The following is a 17,422-nucleotide window of genomic DNA, read 5'->3' as shown; positions in this document are numbered from 1 at the left end:
GTGTGATAGAGCCTTAACTAAAACAAATTCGTGCCCCCCACCCAGAAGGCTTAAAAGGCGTTTACACTAGATATATAAATCTGTTTTATTGGCTTAGTCATCTATTTTTCCCTTAAAATCAGCTGACGATAGTCTTAAATCCGGCTTTAATGTGTTTACACTGTATTTGGGTCACTATATTTAAACTACACAGATAGGGTTTTTTTCGAATGATTTATTACTTTTTCAAGTGGTAATCAACAACATGTGAAATAAATATATGTAAATTGCAAACTTATTATATGACTGTTGTTTGAGAATATATAAATATGTAACTGAATTTATTGTGATTTAAGGAAAAATGTAGCAATGATGTTGTATGAATTTCGAGGAGAAATGAAATATTGTTTTGGCCTTGGTCTTATAACTAGCACTTACTATAGCTTAATATTTATGAAGAGTTTCCGCTTGGGCTCATTCAAATTATTTAATAAAATTAAAAATAGCGATCACATAATTAATATAATTAAACCTGATAAGTGTTAACAAGAATCTAATAATAATAAAATTATGAATTAATTTTGAACTATGGTTAGAAAGGAGACTAAAATACATTGCTCGCGTGAGTGATGCAGACACGTTTCTAATACAACCGTAAGTCTTTGTTCCATGTCCCCATGATGGGTGGTGTTTTTAAGTCTATGCACCTCAAGACTGCTCCAGGCTCGTTCATCTGTCGACGCTTATCAGCCAAAGCCCATCAGATATTTGGGCAAATATACTATAGATGTCAATAAACTATACCTACAGTTCGATGGATGGTGAATATAACAAAGAAAATTAATAGTCAATCTCATTGAAATTCTTAGTGAAAGTTTTATTAGCAGTTTTCATGACTTAAAGGTAACGCTTTAATTAGGAGTATTTACACAATACACAATACCACAACCGAGCGAGATATGAAAGCAATATCCTGTATCCACTTCTAAGCAAAGGCTATAATGACATCCGGCACCTGCCATTCCGTGGTTGTTCCCACTGCCCCTTCAAGATCCTGGCTTGCATCTAGGGTGTTATCGTTATCGTCTCTGTTGGTTCATCATTAGGATTTCAGTGTTAATACATATGTACATACATAGATAACTTGGGTGTTAATGAGTATTAATAGACCCTTTTGCCAAAATAGTACATAGACCTTCATACATATGGATGTGTGTAAGTGAGGGTTGGGGAGAGGTAGTGGTTAAGTTTGGTAGGGGTATTAAAATTAAAGTAAAAAAAAAAAAATAATTTTTTCACAAATCGAAAAGCTATAAATTGTTTTGTTAAAAAATTTGTCGTGCAGCACCTAGGGTTATATCAACTCTGCAAGAAAAATACGGAGACATATACATAAATTAGGGTGGTAGCAGTTTGTGCGAATAAAAAATATTTATCTTTTTGACGCTAAAATTAATGTTTGCCACATAGCAAATATATTTACAAAATAATTAATGGCTAATTTCAAACATACAAAGGTGAACACTATATGAATCGAATAGGATAACGAGAAAAATAAATTAATTATTTAACTATTAAATTATTAATTAATTATTAAATGTAAACACCCCATTAAAATTGGGTCTGGTCTCCATATCACTTCCACTTCTCCCTTAAGCCTAGTACTGAGTTCGACTTTTAGCCCGGACAACTGTCAAAACGCATAAGGGTTGGTATTCTGTTCTTCTTTTGCCAAACTTCATATAAAAAGACGGTTGAGCGAAAAATATGTGAAATCAATAAAACCCTTTTTTGCGCTATGACTTAAAGGATCACTTAAAAACAATTAAGTGATATAAAGGTAAGATTGTGTTAGTACAAAATATTTCAAGTTATTACAATATATGTATATGTATATAAAAATTATGATATTTGAGTCTTTCACAATTATTCCGAAAGCTGAACAGTATAACCAGAAGTGATACCAAAACATCACGAGCAAAATAACAGCCTAATCGAATAAGAATTGCGCCCTCTAAAAGCTGAAGAAGTCAAGACCCAAAATCGGTTTATATGGCAGCTATTTCAGGTTATGAACCAATTTAAACCATACTTAGCAAAGTTCTTGGAAGTGATACCAAAACACCACGTGCAAAATTTCAAATCGGACGAGAATTGCGCCCTCTAGAGGCTCAAGAAGTCTAGACCCAAACAAACATGGACCGATTTGGCCCATTTGCAATCCCAACTGACCTGCACTAATAAAAAGTATTTGTGCAAAATTTCAGCAATATATATACTTTATGGGGTCTTAGACGCATATTTCGAGGTGTTACAAAAAGAATGACGAAGTTAGTATACCCCTATCTTATATTGGAAGGTATGAAAACGTTATTGATGCTAACAATTGAAGACTATATACCTATGTCGCCGACATTTTGTTAAAAATCTTTTTCTTCATTCTAATTATATATCCTATATCACTACTGTGGTAACAGAATATCATATCGAAATCCTCTATATACATATGTATATTTTAATACGATTTTAAGTAATTTTGAATTAATGTGGTCATTTTTCAACCTTCCTCACGAAATTTAGCACTTATTCTTTTATAACTGTTGCCATGTTTAGTGAATTTTAACGAATTCGGGTCAGATCGACAATAATTTATAAAAATCCATCTATCAAATATCGGTTCAGAATTCACTGACCCACTTTTGCCTTTCCTTACTTGTTAAAAAAAAAAAAGAAAATTTTGACAGTTGTTCACACCATTTGTTGAACTAAGTATTAGGCTTGATTCAGTTTTTTAATGTAACCATGAACAATCACAATTTTCTTAAACCGTCCTTATATACAAAAACATAGAATAAAGCTTTAAGCAATTTAATAGAGGCAGCAAAGAACTTTGGTTAGTGAGTAGCTTATCAGTTTTTGTTTTATGTTTAATGCAATGAAAACCATTCGAAAAATTTTTTCTTCGAATTTATATCCACATATATGCAATCATAGTTATGGTTGAGTTTACGAAAATAGTACATACGAATTGCTAAGGCCACGATAAATCCACGATTTCCATGATTTGCCCGATTCATCATCCACTTTGGCTTCCAGCTCCGCACAAAAGTGTCTTCGATCATGCGAGCGCCCGCTCTTTGCATCGCACAGAATGCGTTTTCGGCACTCCGCATCACATGCTGGTCTCACTGGAGAATTTTTCCAATAGTTTCTGTGCAGATAATATAAAAAATAGTTTAAAATATTAAAAAATATGTAGAAAAACAAACAGTAAAAACGCATAAGGTTTGGTCGGGCCTAATTTGGGATACCCACACCACCTCGATACATATATATTAACCGCGGTTCACTGTGGGCTTAAGTCTAAAAATCGGTATATAAGGAGCTATATCCAAATATAGTCATATATAAATCATAATCGGCAAGGATGTTGAAATACTCAAAAAATCTTGAGTGTTCAGTTAAAATGAACTAACATTGAGAAATATTGAACTTCCTATGGCGCTAAAGAATTATGTGCTCGCTACGAGTTCAATAATTTCATAACAGTTACGAAATTGTTTTTACATGCCATTAGTTCACTTTTTACTTTCCACTGGTAAAATATGAACTAACGAGCATTGAAACTGAAAGGTAAAATTATTGACAAATATCGCTATTTCCGTACTCTTTGAAGCATCTAATTGGTGATTGGCGGATTAATTACATAACCGAGTTCCGCCTGTCTCCCACCCCCGCGAATATCAATATGAAACTTTTTTATGCTTACTTCCGAACATGTTATTATGAACTCAGAAATAACAAATAAAAGCGTGCTAAGTTCGGCCGGGCCGAATCTTGGGAACCCACCACCATGGATTCTGTTAAAAATTTATACAAAAAAATATTTAGTTGAAGGGCATAATTTTATTCTACATACCAAACTTCTGTCAAACCATCAAAAATTTAAGATTTAAGACCATTAAAGATGTAGACTGATTTGGACCGTATTTGGCACAGTTGTTAGAACAGAACACCGTATGCATGACAAAAATTGCTGCTTGTAAGGACTCAAGAAGTCAAATCGGAAGATCGGTTTATTTGGGAGCTATATCAGGTAATAGACCGATTCGGACCGTACTTGGCACAGCTGTTGAAAGGCATAACAGAACATTACATGCAAAATTTCAGCCAAATCGGACAAAAATTACGGACTGTAAGTGCTCAAGAAATCAATTCGTGAGAACGGTTTAAATGGTAGATGTATCAGGTTATAGACGGATTCGAACCACACTTGGCACAGTTATTGGAAGTCGTAACAGAACACTACATGCAAAATTTCAGCTAAATCGAACATAATTGCGACTTCCAGGGTCTTAAGAAATCAAATCGGGAGATCGGTTTATATGAGAGCTATATCAAGTTATAGACCCATTTGGACCGTACTTTGCAAAGATTTTGGAAGTCATAACGGAACACCACGTGCAAAATTTCAGCTAAATCGGAAAAAGATTGCGGCTTGTAAGGGCTTAGGAACTCAAATCAGGACATCGTTTTATATGGGAGCTATATCAGATTACAGGCCGATTTGGACCGCACTTGGCATGAAAAATGCTTCTTTTATGGCTCATTACACTATATCGGGAGATCTTTTTGTATAGCAGCTATATCCAAATATGGACCGATTTGGACCACATGTAACAGGAATGGGTAAGGTCTATCAGAACACACTGTGCCACATTTAATCGAATTCGGGTAAAAAATGGATCTTTTATGGCCTCAATAGCATATATCGGGAGATCGGGCGGTCGGTCTAAGGGCAACTATATCAAAATATAGTCCGATCTGAACCACACTTTACAGAAATGGGTAGGGGTCTACCAGAACTCACTGTGCCAAATCATCGAAATCGGATGAAAAATGACCCATTTATTGCCTCAAGACTTTAAGTCTGGAGATCGGTCTATATAGCGGCTATTTATAACTAAAATCCGATTTTATTTTTATACCCAAGATATCTGAAAAATTATAAATATCCAGCTTTTGGGTACAAATGGGTAAATGTCCAAGTATTTACACAATTTACCGGGTAAATACCTTTTGGGTATTTACCGATCGCCCAGCGACAGACCAGGTCTTTGGTGGAAATTGAACCCATGACGCCCGCATTGGGAATCCTAGCACGTTACCAACTCGATTACCGGGGCGGTCTTTGTAAGGGAATACATTTCACCAATTTTTGTCAAATTTTGCCAATCGTGGAGGTTTTTTCATAGGTTTACATCTCAAAATTGTCTAAATTTGACTTTTTAAAGTTTTTTTTTTCAATGTTTCGCAGTAAAATGTTTACATTGAATAAAATTGCAAATCTTTCCTTTGGTTGCTCCCTGGCAGTGTTGTCTCTAGCCCAACCTGTCGATAACTTGTACTTACTTGTAATAGAGATCGAACAATTCTTGATTATGAGCCAGCTCAGTTATCAGATTGTCCCAGTCGGCGGGGCGCAAAGCTTTCATGTTGTAGGCGGACCTGGCCGTGTACAGTTTATACCATATGGGATAGTCATAGAGATTGGCCTCTTTAAGGTTCATAATCCAAGACTCATGATCGATGACCAGTCGGGTGGTGGTATCATGATCCCCGTCAACGTAGTAAATTCGATAGCCAGGATTTAGATCGTAGTAAGGTGAAACGGAGGGGCCAATATAGGCCACGTTATTGGAGTGACCTGTGAACAAAAACAAAAAAATGGACCATCATTCTCCATTTGAAGAGAAACTACATTTGCCACACTCACCCAGGTCATGGGGATCATAGAACATTTCAAACTCGTCGTAATGCGTATGACCATAGAATTGTGCCATTATTGTATTCTCGTAACGAGCTATGATTTTGTAGAAATTTCTGGACCACACCTTCAGACAGTCTGAATGCCCGGGAGGTATGTGACCAATGACATGTACCTTCTCGTTGGAGAACTCGGCACTTTGTAGCTCGTAAATAAACCATTGGAGTTCCGTTGCTGGATCGGTGGAATTGAGCAGCAGCCACCTGGGGAAAAAATTCTTTTAATGAGATTCCTCTCAACATTTTGGAAAACTCACCAGTTTTTGTTGTTGCAGTAGTTCATATTCAGCGAAATGATGCGGAATCCTGGCCGCACCAGAACCGAATAGAATGCTCCTCTTTTGATGGTGTGCGAAACGCTTTGGGGCAACCATCTACGCCACTGCAGATCGAGTTCATCGTAGAGCCAGGCTATGGAATTGTCCACTTGATTGACATAGGGAGGAGGAAAACTATTGACCGGGGCACTCTCATGATTGCCCAGGGCAGGAAAGATGGGAACGCCGGGGAATTTCTCAGTCATTTGCCTTACTGTCTCTTTGATAATTTCCAAGTTCTCCTGTTTTGTCTGGTTCCAAACATCGTGCGGCGGAAGATCTCCTGTCCAAAGAATATAATCAATGTCACTGTGTGTGTCCGCTATGTGGGATAGCATATTGTCCACGGTCCTCTTGGGGGTGTCGCATTTCCGGTAATCCCCCCATTTGCCAGCAGCGGCATTGGGATTTGAGGGTCTGCCACTGCTCAAGCGGCAGCACAATGGCTCATTACAATCGGCATTGGAGCCTTCCACATAGTGTGGGTCGTAGTGGGTGTCGGAGATTTGCAGAACCTTAAAGAATGGCGCGCCCTCCTTGGGCACAGGTAATTCCAGCACTGGGGGTTTGGGCACCGGAGGAAATATGACTTCCCATTCATGGTAGGGATTGTAAGTGTCCTCACAGCCATCGCCTATAACAAAACTGCAGATTTCATCGGGCCCCAGGGGGGTCCTCTGCAGCACATAGACCACTTCGGAGCCAAAGAGGCTGGAGACTCCTTCGCAAACCCTGGGACTCTGGATATTCAAATTGGAGCAGAACTGATAGATCATTTTTATAATCTCGGCTTCCGATTTGCCCAGATGGATGTAGTGCAGCAATAGACCAGCTCCCGCCTTGCACGCCGTGCAGGACACCTTCGACAGCAGACTGTGTTCGATCTCATACGACACTTGCTTGAGGTTGAATAGTTTTAAGGCCTTCTCGACAAACGGTGGATAGGCTAAACCATCGGGGGTGTTGTCATACCACAGCATGCGGGGCGTGGAAGTGTTGTTTTTTATTCTTCGCAAGCGCTCCAGAAATTCCTCATCACTAATGGAGGCATCAGCATTTGTGCGATTCTCAAAGTATTTCAGTTCTATGTGGGGGGTAATGCTGCGTGGCAGTGACAAGATTTCCCATTCATCTTCGGGCTGGGTCCAGTTGATGGCCTGCCGCTTTGAATTGTGATAGGTGGGAAAGGCTAAAAAGGTAACAACAAAAATGCCATAGCAAAACGGTGACATTCTAGCTTTCCAACTCACCTCCTACTTGTCTGGCCTGCCAACTTCCAAATGCCACTAGGACCAACCACACCAAGATGGTCGGGGTTAGTGTCATATTATCCAATGTCCAATTACACTGTTGGATGAGGCCGTTACGCTTGTAGTCGTATCTTTGGTGGCTGCATTCAAATTTTAATCAATCTACAATAAAAAGTGAAAAAAAATGGTAAACGAAAATCTTGGAAAAGAAAAGTTTTGTGTTGTGTTTCCCGTGTGGTTGCTTGTGTGTTGTGGCCACACTGCAAGCAACAATAATTACAAAAGTTTAATTACAAGTCAAAAGTTCTTGCTCCGCAATGGCCGAGCAAAGATTGTGAAGCTTGTTGTGGGCCTTGGGTCACATAAATAGTTCCAAAACCATTGAAATGCTTTTTAATTGGTGGAGGCAAGAAGTTGCTGCATTGAAGTTTCGATATGCCAGTTGGTTGGGGAGGTGAGTTGCATAATTCACTTGAGAGCTTTTCGTTTTTGGGTTTCGACGAAAGCGATCAACCTGACTCTGCAAGAAAGCAATGGCCAAGCTGGCTGGCTGACTGCAAGTTTTCCAACTAAAGAACCTGGGGAGTGAATTGCACAATTTTTCCCATTGGTAAATTCTAAAGTGATTACTTTCGTTGCTTGGGAAAAACCAACATATTTTTAATTTTTTTTTTGTAATTACAACCACACAATTCCACTGACCTACTTTGGGAAAGACAATTTCTAGTTGTGACTCTCTCTTAGGGCTTATGTTATGTGCACGTTGCTTTCCTTTGGCAGAGTTCAATAGAAACCACACCAGCTTGGCTTTGGGACTTTGAGTCATTTTCACTTTTTTTTTTCTCTAAAATTCTTTTGAACCTCAAATGTTCATAAGAAGTTCATCGAGTCGTAATGCTCTGATGCGCTGCACATTAGAGTAGAAGCTGGTAATGCATAGAGGTGTAGCAAGGGAATGGATACCACTTGTATTGAGTTAATAGTGGCTGTCTGCAGACCAACATGAGACAATCAGACAAAGTTAGCATATGTTGTCCAACGTCATCATAATCCAAAAACGTGAAACGCTTTTTAATTTGAAAAAATATTCCATACACTTGTATTCAATTGCATACTTATTTTTGTTACTATCCGTATACGGTGTTATTATTGGTAGTTTGTATAACTTTTCAAAGTGCCAAATAGTTTTTTTGAAATTTCTTATTGTTTTTTTTTATTACCTGGTGTACATACTTCCTAGGTGTGTGCGCCAATAGCTTAGATGAATTCTCTGCCGAAGAGTATGCCTGTAAAGACCCATATTTCGCGACATTTCCTTATTTCGTGTTTTATTAAATTCCTTTTCAATGCTAATTATTTCTAATATCGGACTTAAATTATTTTGTTAGTCATTCGAAAAATATTGAAAGTTAGAAAAAATTATGAAGTGGCAATGGCTTAATCTGAAAGGTGTTACGTTCAATGCTTCGAATGGAACAGTAACAACAGTTTCTTTGTTTAAAAACTGTATTTCTAGTTTTTTCCATGATTTATTTAAGTGGCGAATGTTAAAAATGATATAATGGTTCTGTTCTAAAAGATTGTTTTCTGTTGCTATTTTCCCATTTACACTAAGCATAGAAGCTTAATTTTCAAGTTCCATGAAAATTTGATTTTTACAGAACAATTTGAGTTAAATTAATTTGTATTACTAAAGTTTGTCAAAGGGTTTATTTTTATGCCCTCCACCATAGGATAGGGGAATACTAATTTCATCATTCCGTTTGTAGCACATCGAAATATTGATCTGAGATTCAACAAAGTATATGTTTTCTTGATCGTCCTGTCATTTCAAGACGATTTAACCATAACCGCCCGTCTGTCGAAAGCACGCTAACTTTCGAAGCAGCAATGCTAGGTGCTTGAAATTTTGCACAAATAATTTCTATTAGTGTATGTCGGTTGGGATTGTTCACGTCTTGATATAGCTGCCATATAGACCGATGTTGGATCTTGACTTCATGAGTCTCTAGAGGGCGCAATTTTTATCCGATTTGGCTGAATTTTGCACAATGACTTCTGCTATAGTCTCCAACATCCAAACCAAGTATGGTCCGAATTGGTATATAACCTTATATAGCTCCTATAGCATGGTTATTGTTATCCATTATCCTTTGTTTGCCTATAAAGAGATACCGGGCAAACAACTTGACAAATGCGATCCATGATGGAGGGTGCATAAGATTCGGCACGTCCGAACCTAAAATTTTATTACAGATCATTTTATATTACAGAAAACTTTTTTCAATTTGTATTATTAACATTTTTATACCAACCACCATAGGATGAAATTTTGCACAGATACAGGTCGTTGGGGATTGCAAATGGGTCTTATCGGTTTAGATATGGATATAGCTTCCATATAAACCTATCTCCCGATTTGAGATATTTAGCCCCTAGAAGCCGCATTTGTTATCCTATTGGGCTGAAATTTGGCACGTAGTGTTCTGTTATAACATCCAATAACTGTGTCAAGTACGGTCTATAACCTGATATAGCCCCCATATAAACCAATCGCCCGATTTGGATTCTTGAGCCCTTACAATCCGCAATTTTTGTCCGATTTGTCTAAAAATAAGCACATAGTGTTCTATTATGACTTCCAACAACTTTACCAAGTACGGTTGAAATCGGTCAATAAGCTGATATAGCTCCCATATAACCCGATTTCCCGATTTGACAACTTGAGCCCCTACAGTCCGTTATTTTTGTCCGATCTGGCTAAAATTTTGCACGTGGTGCCAAGTGCGGTTGATATCGGTTTATAACCAGATATAACTCCCATATAACCCTACAGTCCGTTATTTTTGTCCGATCTGGCTAAAATTTTGCACGTGGTGCCAAGTGCGGTTGATATCGATTTATAACCAGATATAACTCCCATATAACCCGATTTGTCATCTTGAGCCCCGGGAAGCCGCAATTTCCGATTTGACTGAAATTATGAACATAGTGTTATTACACTCAACAACTGTGCCAAGTACGGTCCAAATCGGTCAATAACCAGATATAACTCCTATATAAACCGGTCGGCAGATTTGACTTCTACGACCCCAAGAAGCTTAAATTTTTAGCTGAATTAGCAGAAATTTTGCATGAAGAACACATTTGCCCTTTTCAGTAGAATCCATTATGGTAGGTTCCCAAGATTCGGCCCGGCTGAACTTTACACATTTTTACTTGCTTTTTGTTTAGTTTATTGGTTATTCTTCATTAATAGATTATCAATACATTGAAAATAAAAACACATGATTATATTTTTTATTCTAATCGATTAATCTATAAAATTTAAGTCAACATCTCAATTAGGTCACGTTTGACAATAACGCTTATCAGTTTCCGTGTATTTGCGTTTTTATTAGATTTATTTACAATTTTTTTAATAGCAACAGAAAAATTTTACAAAAACCAAACACGATTTCAATAGACCTGAACTAATTGCAAGTTGGAAACCATATATCTAAATTTGAAATCTTAATGTGAAAATGGGGAACCCCTTATTTCAAATATGTGTTTATTGTGCCAGTTAATTAGCCCCAAATCTCGAATACTAATATTTAAGAGCATATTTTTACAGAAGCCCATGAAATTTCATCAGCAATAATTTTATGGTGATAGCTTACATTTAAAATCTTATTTTTTTATTTAATTAGAAAATATTTTTTGCAAAATTCTCACTTTTAGAATTTATTTGACAATTTCATAAGGTTTTAAATGTAAATATATATGCTTCACAGAAGTTTTATTATTCAATGCTTTTTCATATATAATCGTGTCTAACTTGATTGATTCGACTACCTGCTACTCGTTTTATGTTATATGCCGATACTCAAACAATTCTTTCCGCAATTCCCATGAAATTAATTAGTATTCTAGTCATTTTATTATGTATGGAATGTTTGTTCTTCCATTCTTTCTTTCATAATTGGAAAGTTATGTTAATTATTACGCATTGAAATTCTGAGAGCTTTTTGATTAAACTATAGCAGTCAACAAGTTATTGGTTACTAAGTTGCTGTATAGGCAATAAATAGCTCAGCTTATTTTTAAAGGAACTATGAAAGTTTTAAGATTTTTGCATGTCAATATGATTTTTTGCCAATTTTTAAATGAAAATGTGACATATATGAACCACAAGTTAAGAAGTTACACACATTTTAAGTTATATTTTTGATCTTTTAAAGGATTTTTTTTTTATTAAATTCCATGTCGTTTTGTGTAAAGGTTTCACTTTCTGTTTAATACTTACCATGGGGACCATGTGTTTTGGTAAGCCCTTTCTCAACGAGTTTTTCCCCCCAAACTTGGTCGACAAACTTGTTTTGTGGTGTTGATTTGAGCTGAGTTTTGCAAAAGCTTTTCAGTTTCTTGGCATTTTTCTTTGACAAGAGCTACCAAGCCATGCAAAAAAAGGTAAACACCCATTAGCACATGCACAAATGCGAACTTTGGACATGGACGTAAATTGAAATGGATAATGGAGAGCAGGTTGCGTTCAACAAAAGAAAACATGACTCAATTGCCTTTAGTGGGGATGATGTGGTGCAAGGCACCCCATTTACCAAATCCCGTGAAAAGTTTTAATTTGCAGTCTTTGTTTTAATTTTCTTGTGTCATCAAATCTCAAGATAAACACAACGAACATGCCAAGTAAAATTTTGTAAACCACAAAAAGTTTTTGTTTTGTACTTTAAAAACAATCACTTTGGTTTTGCAAAGTGCCCTTAATTAATGCTTTTTTTATTTATACACTCTGAGAAAATTAAAAGCTAAAATCTCATACTACGTTGTTTGGTTTGAAAAAGATGAAATGCTAATGGAGAAAAAGGCCGGCTGTGTATTATTAATGTCTGATGAAGGAGTGTTTATTACGTGAACACCCCCATGCTAGTGAGGAAGGGCTAATTATAAGATAACATAGCTAACTATAGAGCAGTATATAAAAAAGTTTAAATACTAGCTTTGAACAAATTTCTGCTACTTCAATTCTTCATTTATTTCATGTAATTTCAGAGAAAAAAATTTTAAGCCTTTAAACTCTTATTTATGGCCATATTTCGCTGAAATTTAATAATGTGGAATATGGTTAATTTTTGGATATAACCGTCATACAAACCAGGGCCTATTCCACAGAATTGTGTATTACAGTACAGCATTTAAGTTTTCGCCCGAACAGCTGTCACTAAGCATTACAAAACAAGTAAAAGCGTGCTAAGTTAGGCAGGGACGAATTTTGGGAACCCAACACCATGGATTCTGCTAAAATATGAGAGCTATGTCTGGTTATAGACCGATTTGGACCATACTTAGCACAGTTGTTGACAGACAAAACAGAACACTATGGTCAAAATTTCAGCCAAATCGGATGAAAGTTGAGGCTTCCGGGGGCTCAAGAAGTCAAATCGGTTTATATGATAGCTATATAAAGTTCTTGACCAATTTGAAAGGTACTGGGCACAGTTATTGGAATTCATAACATTACACTATGTGCAAAATTTCAGCTAAATCATCAAAAATTGTGGCGGAAATCAAATCGGGATATTGCCCATTTGCAATCCCCAACGACCTACATCAATATTATATTAGTATTTATGCAAAATTTCAATCGGCTAGCTTTATGCATTCGGCCACTATCGTGATTTCGACAGACGGACGGACGGCTATGGATAGATCGACTCAGGATATCGATCAAGGATATATATACTTTATGGTGTCTAGATCAATATTTCGAGATGTTAGAAACGGAATGAATAGATTAGTATACCCCAATCCTATGGTGGTGGATATAAAAATGGTGACAAAGAAAGTTTGAACACATTCCGTAAAAGTGGTACTGAGTTCCTTAGCGAAATAGTAGCGTCATGACGCTGAGCCAGTATAAATTTCGTTTCAATAAATTGCAAATGTAACTAAATACTCACGAAATGCCAATCAACTCAGCCTTAATGCTGTTGTCTTTTTTGTGTGTAATTGTTTGACTTTCGTTTGTGTTCTGGCATAGAATAGAGTCCGTGGGATTTCGCAATAATTTAATAGACATTCTCGCTGAGAATAATGTTAGTACTAGGCTTAAGAAAAAAACCTTTTAAAGAAAAATTTTCCATCGCAAAAAACGTCTACAAGAAATATTTTCAGAACATCGAGGTGAAAACTTCACTTCGAAAAATTTTCTATTAGAACATTTAAAGATAAGAAATCGGTATGAATGCATCTGGACATTGGTTTGACAACAACTCCATAAAAAAGTAAAGAAACACATATGCGGGCCAAAAGTCACTTGTTATGTAGATATTCGTAGAGCATCCTGCAGGACTTAGGACCGGTCCCAAACTGGCGATTTAAACGGTTTTCAGTGACTAGCGACCGGTCCCCTAACTATCCACTCGGCCGTAGATTTTTATGTGGGCAAGCCATACCTAGGGACCAATAATTTTGAAACGGTCGTTGCTTCGGTTTTAAACACTGGTCATTTAATATGTTTAAAAAATCGGGCATTTCAACGGTATGAAAAATTCATTCAAAAAGTCATTTCTCCGGCTTAAAACCCCAATTTTTAATGGTTTGAAAAACCGCCGTCATATCCCGGTTTAGACAAACACGTCATCTATTTGGACAATTTATAAATTTTCACACATTTGCACATTACTTGGAACCCTACGTAGAAATATGGACACGCATTACAAATAAAAAAATGCGTATACCTATCTGTATGTATCTGTAGAAGAAACTAGTTTCTTATATGCAATAATTTTGAATGGGAAAAATCGCATATAAAAAAATTGATTTTTTTTTTTGGAATTTCTTATATCCGTTGTCTACTGTACCCTGTACCTTACTATAGTGCAAAATGCATATTCTGACAATCGCTTAAGAATAATTTATTTGCATCCTATAATAATGTTTTTGATAGACAGCTTGACGTGTTAATGGGCTTTGTCTGACTTAGGTCCTTACTACTTATTTTACTCTGTTGAAGTTGACATTTTCCCCTTTTTACATGTTCCCCCAAATTCACCGATCCCACAAATTTCCCGTTTGTAGTTGGCAACTCTGAAGGCAGCAGTATTGTCATTCCAATTGAAAGAAAGGCCATTTATAAATCATGTAATATTTATGCATTAACTTCATGTATAAAAGTTACAACAAAACCCGTTTCGGTGTTTTGAATGTGGCTATGCCATGCCCCCCGAAGCCTCACATGCCGATGACGTCGACGTTGGGCGACGACGATGGGTGTTCTGTATAATGCAATAATAGTGCAGACTGATGGGACTACAACAACAACAACAACCAAAACAACAATGAATGGCAATGGGAAACGAGATACAATGGAATGAGAGAGAAAAAAATCTAAAACACACTTTGTTTGGTTCAATACTTTCACTTTCGTTTTCTTCTTGTCTTTGTTGTTGTAGCTGTTGAACAGTCGCATTCATGAAGCACATGGTGTGCGCTTACAAACACACACACACAGGCGCAGTGATACGATTGAACTTGCCCAAAGTTTATGTGTTTGTGATTGGTAGTTTATTATGGTTGTTGTTGTTACTATCGATAGCAATGACACTGAAAATGCCACTTGTGATTTCCATTCGTTCGGGAAAAAGGTGTTAAATAATGACATCGTGCTGCGTTATTCAACGTAATCTTCAAACTTCCCAGCAGCAGCAGCAGACAAAACATTAACACAGAAATCCGTAATAGCCCAACATCTTTAGTTTAGGGTAGGCCAGGTAACAGCAGTTATTATTATCACTTGTCTAGCACTCATTAGATATAATGATTTTGTTATGCCCCAAGGAAAGTGTCAGTTTTTCTCTTGTGTTACAAAAGCGATATATAACATTTATTAAAAAAAAATGCTTTTTTTTATTTGAAATATTTAAAAATTTTATATTTACATACAGCGGTCAAAAAAAGTATTCATCATTCAATGTTTTTTTTTAATAAGTCTACAAAAGACAATTGGAATAAAAACATATTAAACTAATGATGCAGTAGTGCTTGTGTGATATATATGTACACAATTTCATTGTTTTTAAAGAAAAAATAGTATTTATTGGAACAAAAAGGGCCATTTTACAGCTGAACACAAAAAATTATACAAAAAAAGTATTCATCATTGCAAAAAAACAAAAAAATAAATAACATAATTTAAAAAAATTAATAATTTGTTATTCGACCACCGCGTCTTATAACTTCTTTTAAACGGTTTGACATCGATTGGACTAATTTAGCGGTTATATTTTGGTCTATATTAGTCCATTCCTCCATTATCACCTGTTGCATTTGACTCTTGCTCGAAAAATTGCGCGTTCTCAATTTGCGTTCGAGATGTTCCCAAAGATGTTCAATTGGGTTCAAGTCGGGACTTTGAGGAGGAGTTTTAATGACTTTGGGGCAGTTATACAGCATCCACATCTTGGTATTTAAAGCAGAATGTTTGGGGTCATTATCTTGATAATATTGAAAGTTATTACCAAGCCCAAGTTTTACAGCACTATCTTTTAAATTCCTCTTTAAAATGTCAATGTAATACTTATGATCCATTACTCCATTAATAATTTCAAGATTTCCCGCTCCTGAAGCCGCCATACACCCCCAAACCATTAAACCACCTCCACCATGTTTTACAGTAGCAACTGTGTTTCGTTCTTCAAGCTCTGTATTTGGTTTTCTGTACACTATGACCTTTCCATCGCACCCAAAAAGATTAAACTTGCTCTCGTCTGCAAAAATGACTGTTTTCCAAAATGATTCGGGCTGTTTTACATACATTTTTGCGAAGTTTAGCCTTTTCACTCGGTTTATTTTATTTATAAAGGGCTTCTTACGTGCAGTTCTTCCTCTGTAACTATGCCTTTTGAGTGTATTTCGAATTGTTTGTGTAGTAACTTCCTTCCCTAAATATTCCATAGTGTTTTTACGAAGAATGGTCGCATTTGTCTTCGGAGTTTTCTGAACTTGCCGCACTAGCCAACGCACATCTCCAACTGAAAGTGCTTTTGGTCGACCAGATCTTGGTTTATTGTCAACAGTTTTCGTTTCTGTCCACTTTCTGATGATGGATTGTATAGTAGATCGTGGTCTATTTAATATTTCACTGATAGTTTTTTGAGTTAAACCATTCCTGTGGTGTTTTATTATCAAAACTTTTACCTCATCAGAAACCTCGTTTTGCTTACGACCCATTTTGACAAAAACTATATTTTCAATGAAATTAAATATTTGCTGTCAAGGACAAAGCCTCCTTTACTAAATAAAACAGAAAAGGGGGATTCCCAAATAATATTTGAATTTGACTTTGATGATAGCACATCAATGATGAATACTTTTTTTGTTCTGTTTTTGGTGTTATTATATAAAATTGCATTTTTTGCGCTAATTAAATTTATTTTTTGAATTTATTTTAAAACATATTACGAAAAAAAACTATTGCATAAAACTGCATTATTTGTTTACTTTAAATTTTCTTCAATTACCCAAAATAAGTGAATTTATTATCAATTTTGCTAATGATGAATACTTTTTTTGACCGCTGTACATAATTTTAAAAATTTTGTTCGACTTCTTGATTTCACAGAAAACTGATGTGCGTGACATATTAGTTATCTTAAGACTCCAGAGAGTGTAATGTTGGTAATACCCATTGAATCGTAGTTTGCATTCATTGAAAATGATTAAGTTTTTGAATTAAATATTTATTTGTTTTTGTTAAAATTGAGAAATTAATTTTTATCATGTTGTTTCAGGGACTGTTCTTCAAATTATTGGTAAGTAATTAATATATTTTAATAACCAATAACAACATATTTAATTAAAATCCTCATTCCTTAAGTTGTGATCCTAGTACATAAATTTTACATACATATTTTTTTTTACATATTTTTTCTTCGGCAACCTATAGTAAAATAACATGAAAACATCCTTTGAAATCATTCTCCTAAGGAGAAAATTAGGAAAAAAATACAAAATTAAAGAACATTTCATTGCAAATTAAATCATCTTGTT

The 17,422-nt window shown here is 35.9% G+C and overlaps 1 protein-coding gene across 4 annotated transcripts in view; it reads right to left on the bottom strand.

Annotated features, from left to right (window-relative positions):
- Positions 1–194: 194 nt before the first annotated feature.
- The window catches only part of LOC106083172 (sphingomyelin phosphodiesterase), a 42,078-nt gene continuing 24,850 nt past the window's right edge, over positions 195–17,422 (bottom strand). For 2 of the 4 annotated variants that reach the window (XM_013246038.2, XM_013246039.2), the window contains 6 exons: positions 7,373–7,534; positions 6,063–7,311; positions 5,756–6,009; positions 5,392–5,686; positions 3,005–3,190; positions 836–1,067 (listed from right to left, as the gene is read on the bottom strand). In XM_013246038.2, coding sequence (XP_013101492.2) covers positions 965–1,067; positions 3,005–3,190; positions 5,392–5,686; positions 5,756–6,009; positions 6,063–7,311; positions 7,373–7,448 — 2,163 coding nt within the window. In that variant the 5' untranslated portion in view covers positions 7,449–7,534 and the 3' untranslated portion in view covers positions 836–964. Of the gene's footprint in view, positions 784–835; positions 1,345–3,004; positions 3,191–5,391; positions 5,687–5,755; positions 6,010–6,062; positions 7,312–7,372; positions 7,535–17,422 lie in introns of those variants that run through there. The other 2 variants (XM_013246040.2, XM_013246041.2) reach the window with 2 other exon arrangements.

This window comes from Stomoxys calcitrans, chromosome 5, assembly GCF_963082655.1.
Source record: "Stomoxys calcitrans chromosome 5, idStoCalc2.1, whole genome shotgun sequence".
NCBI classification, from domain to species: domain Eukaryota; kingdom Metazoa; phylum Arthropoda; class Insecta; order Diptera; family Muscidae; genus Stomoxys; species Stomoxys calcitrans.
The sequence above is the reverse complement of the archived record's forward strand: the minus strand, read 5'-3'. Positions and strand labels throughout refer to the sequence as shown.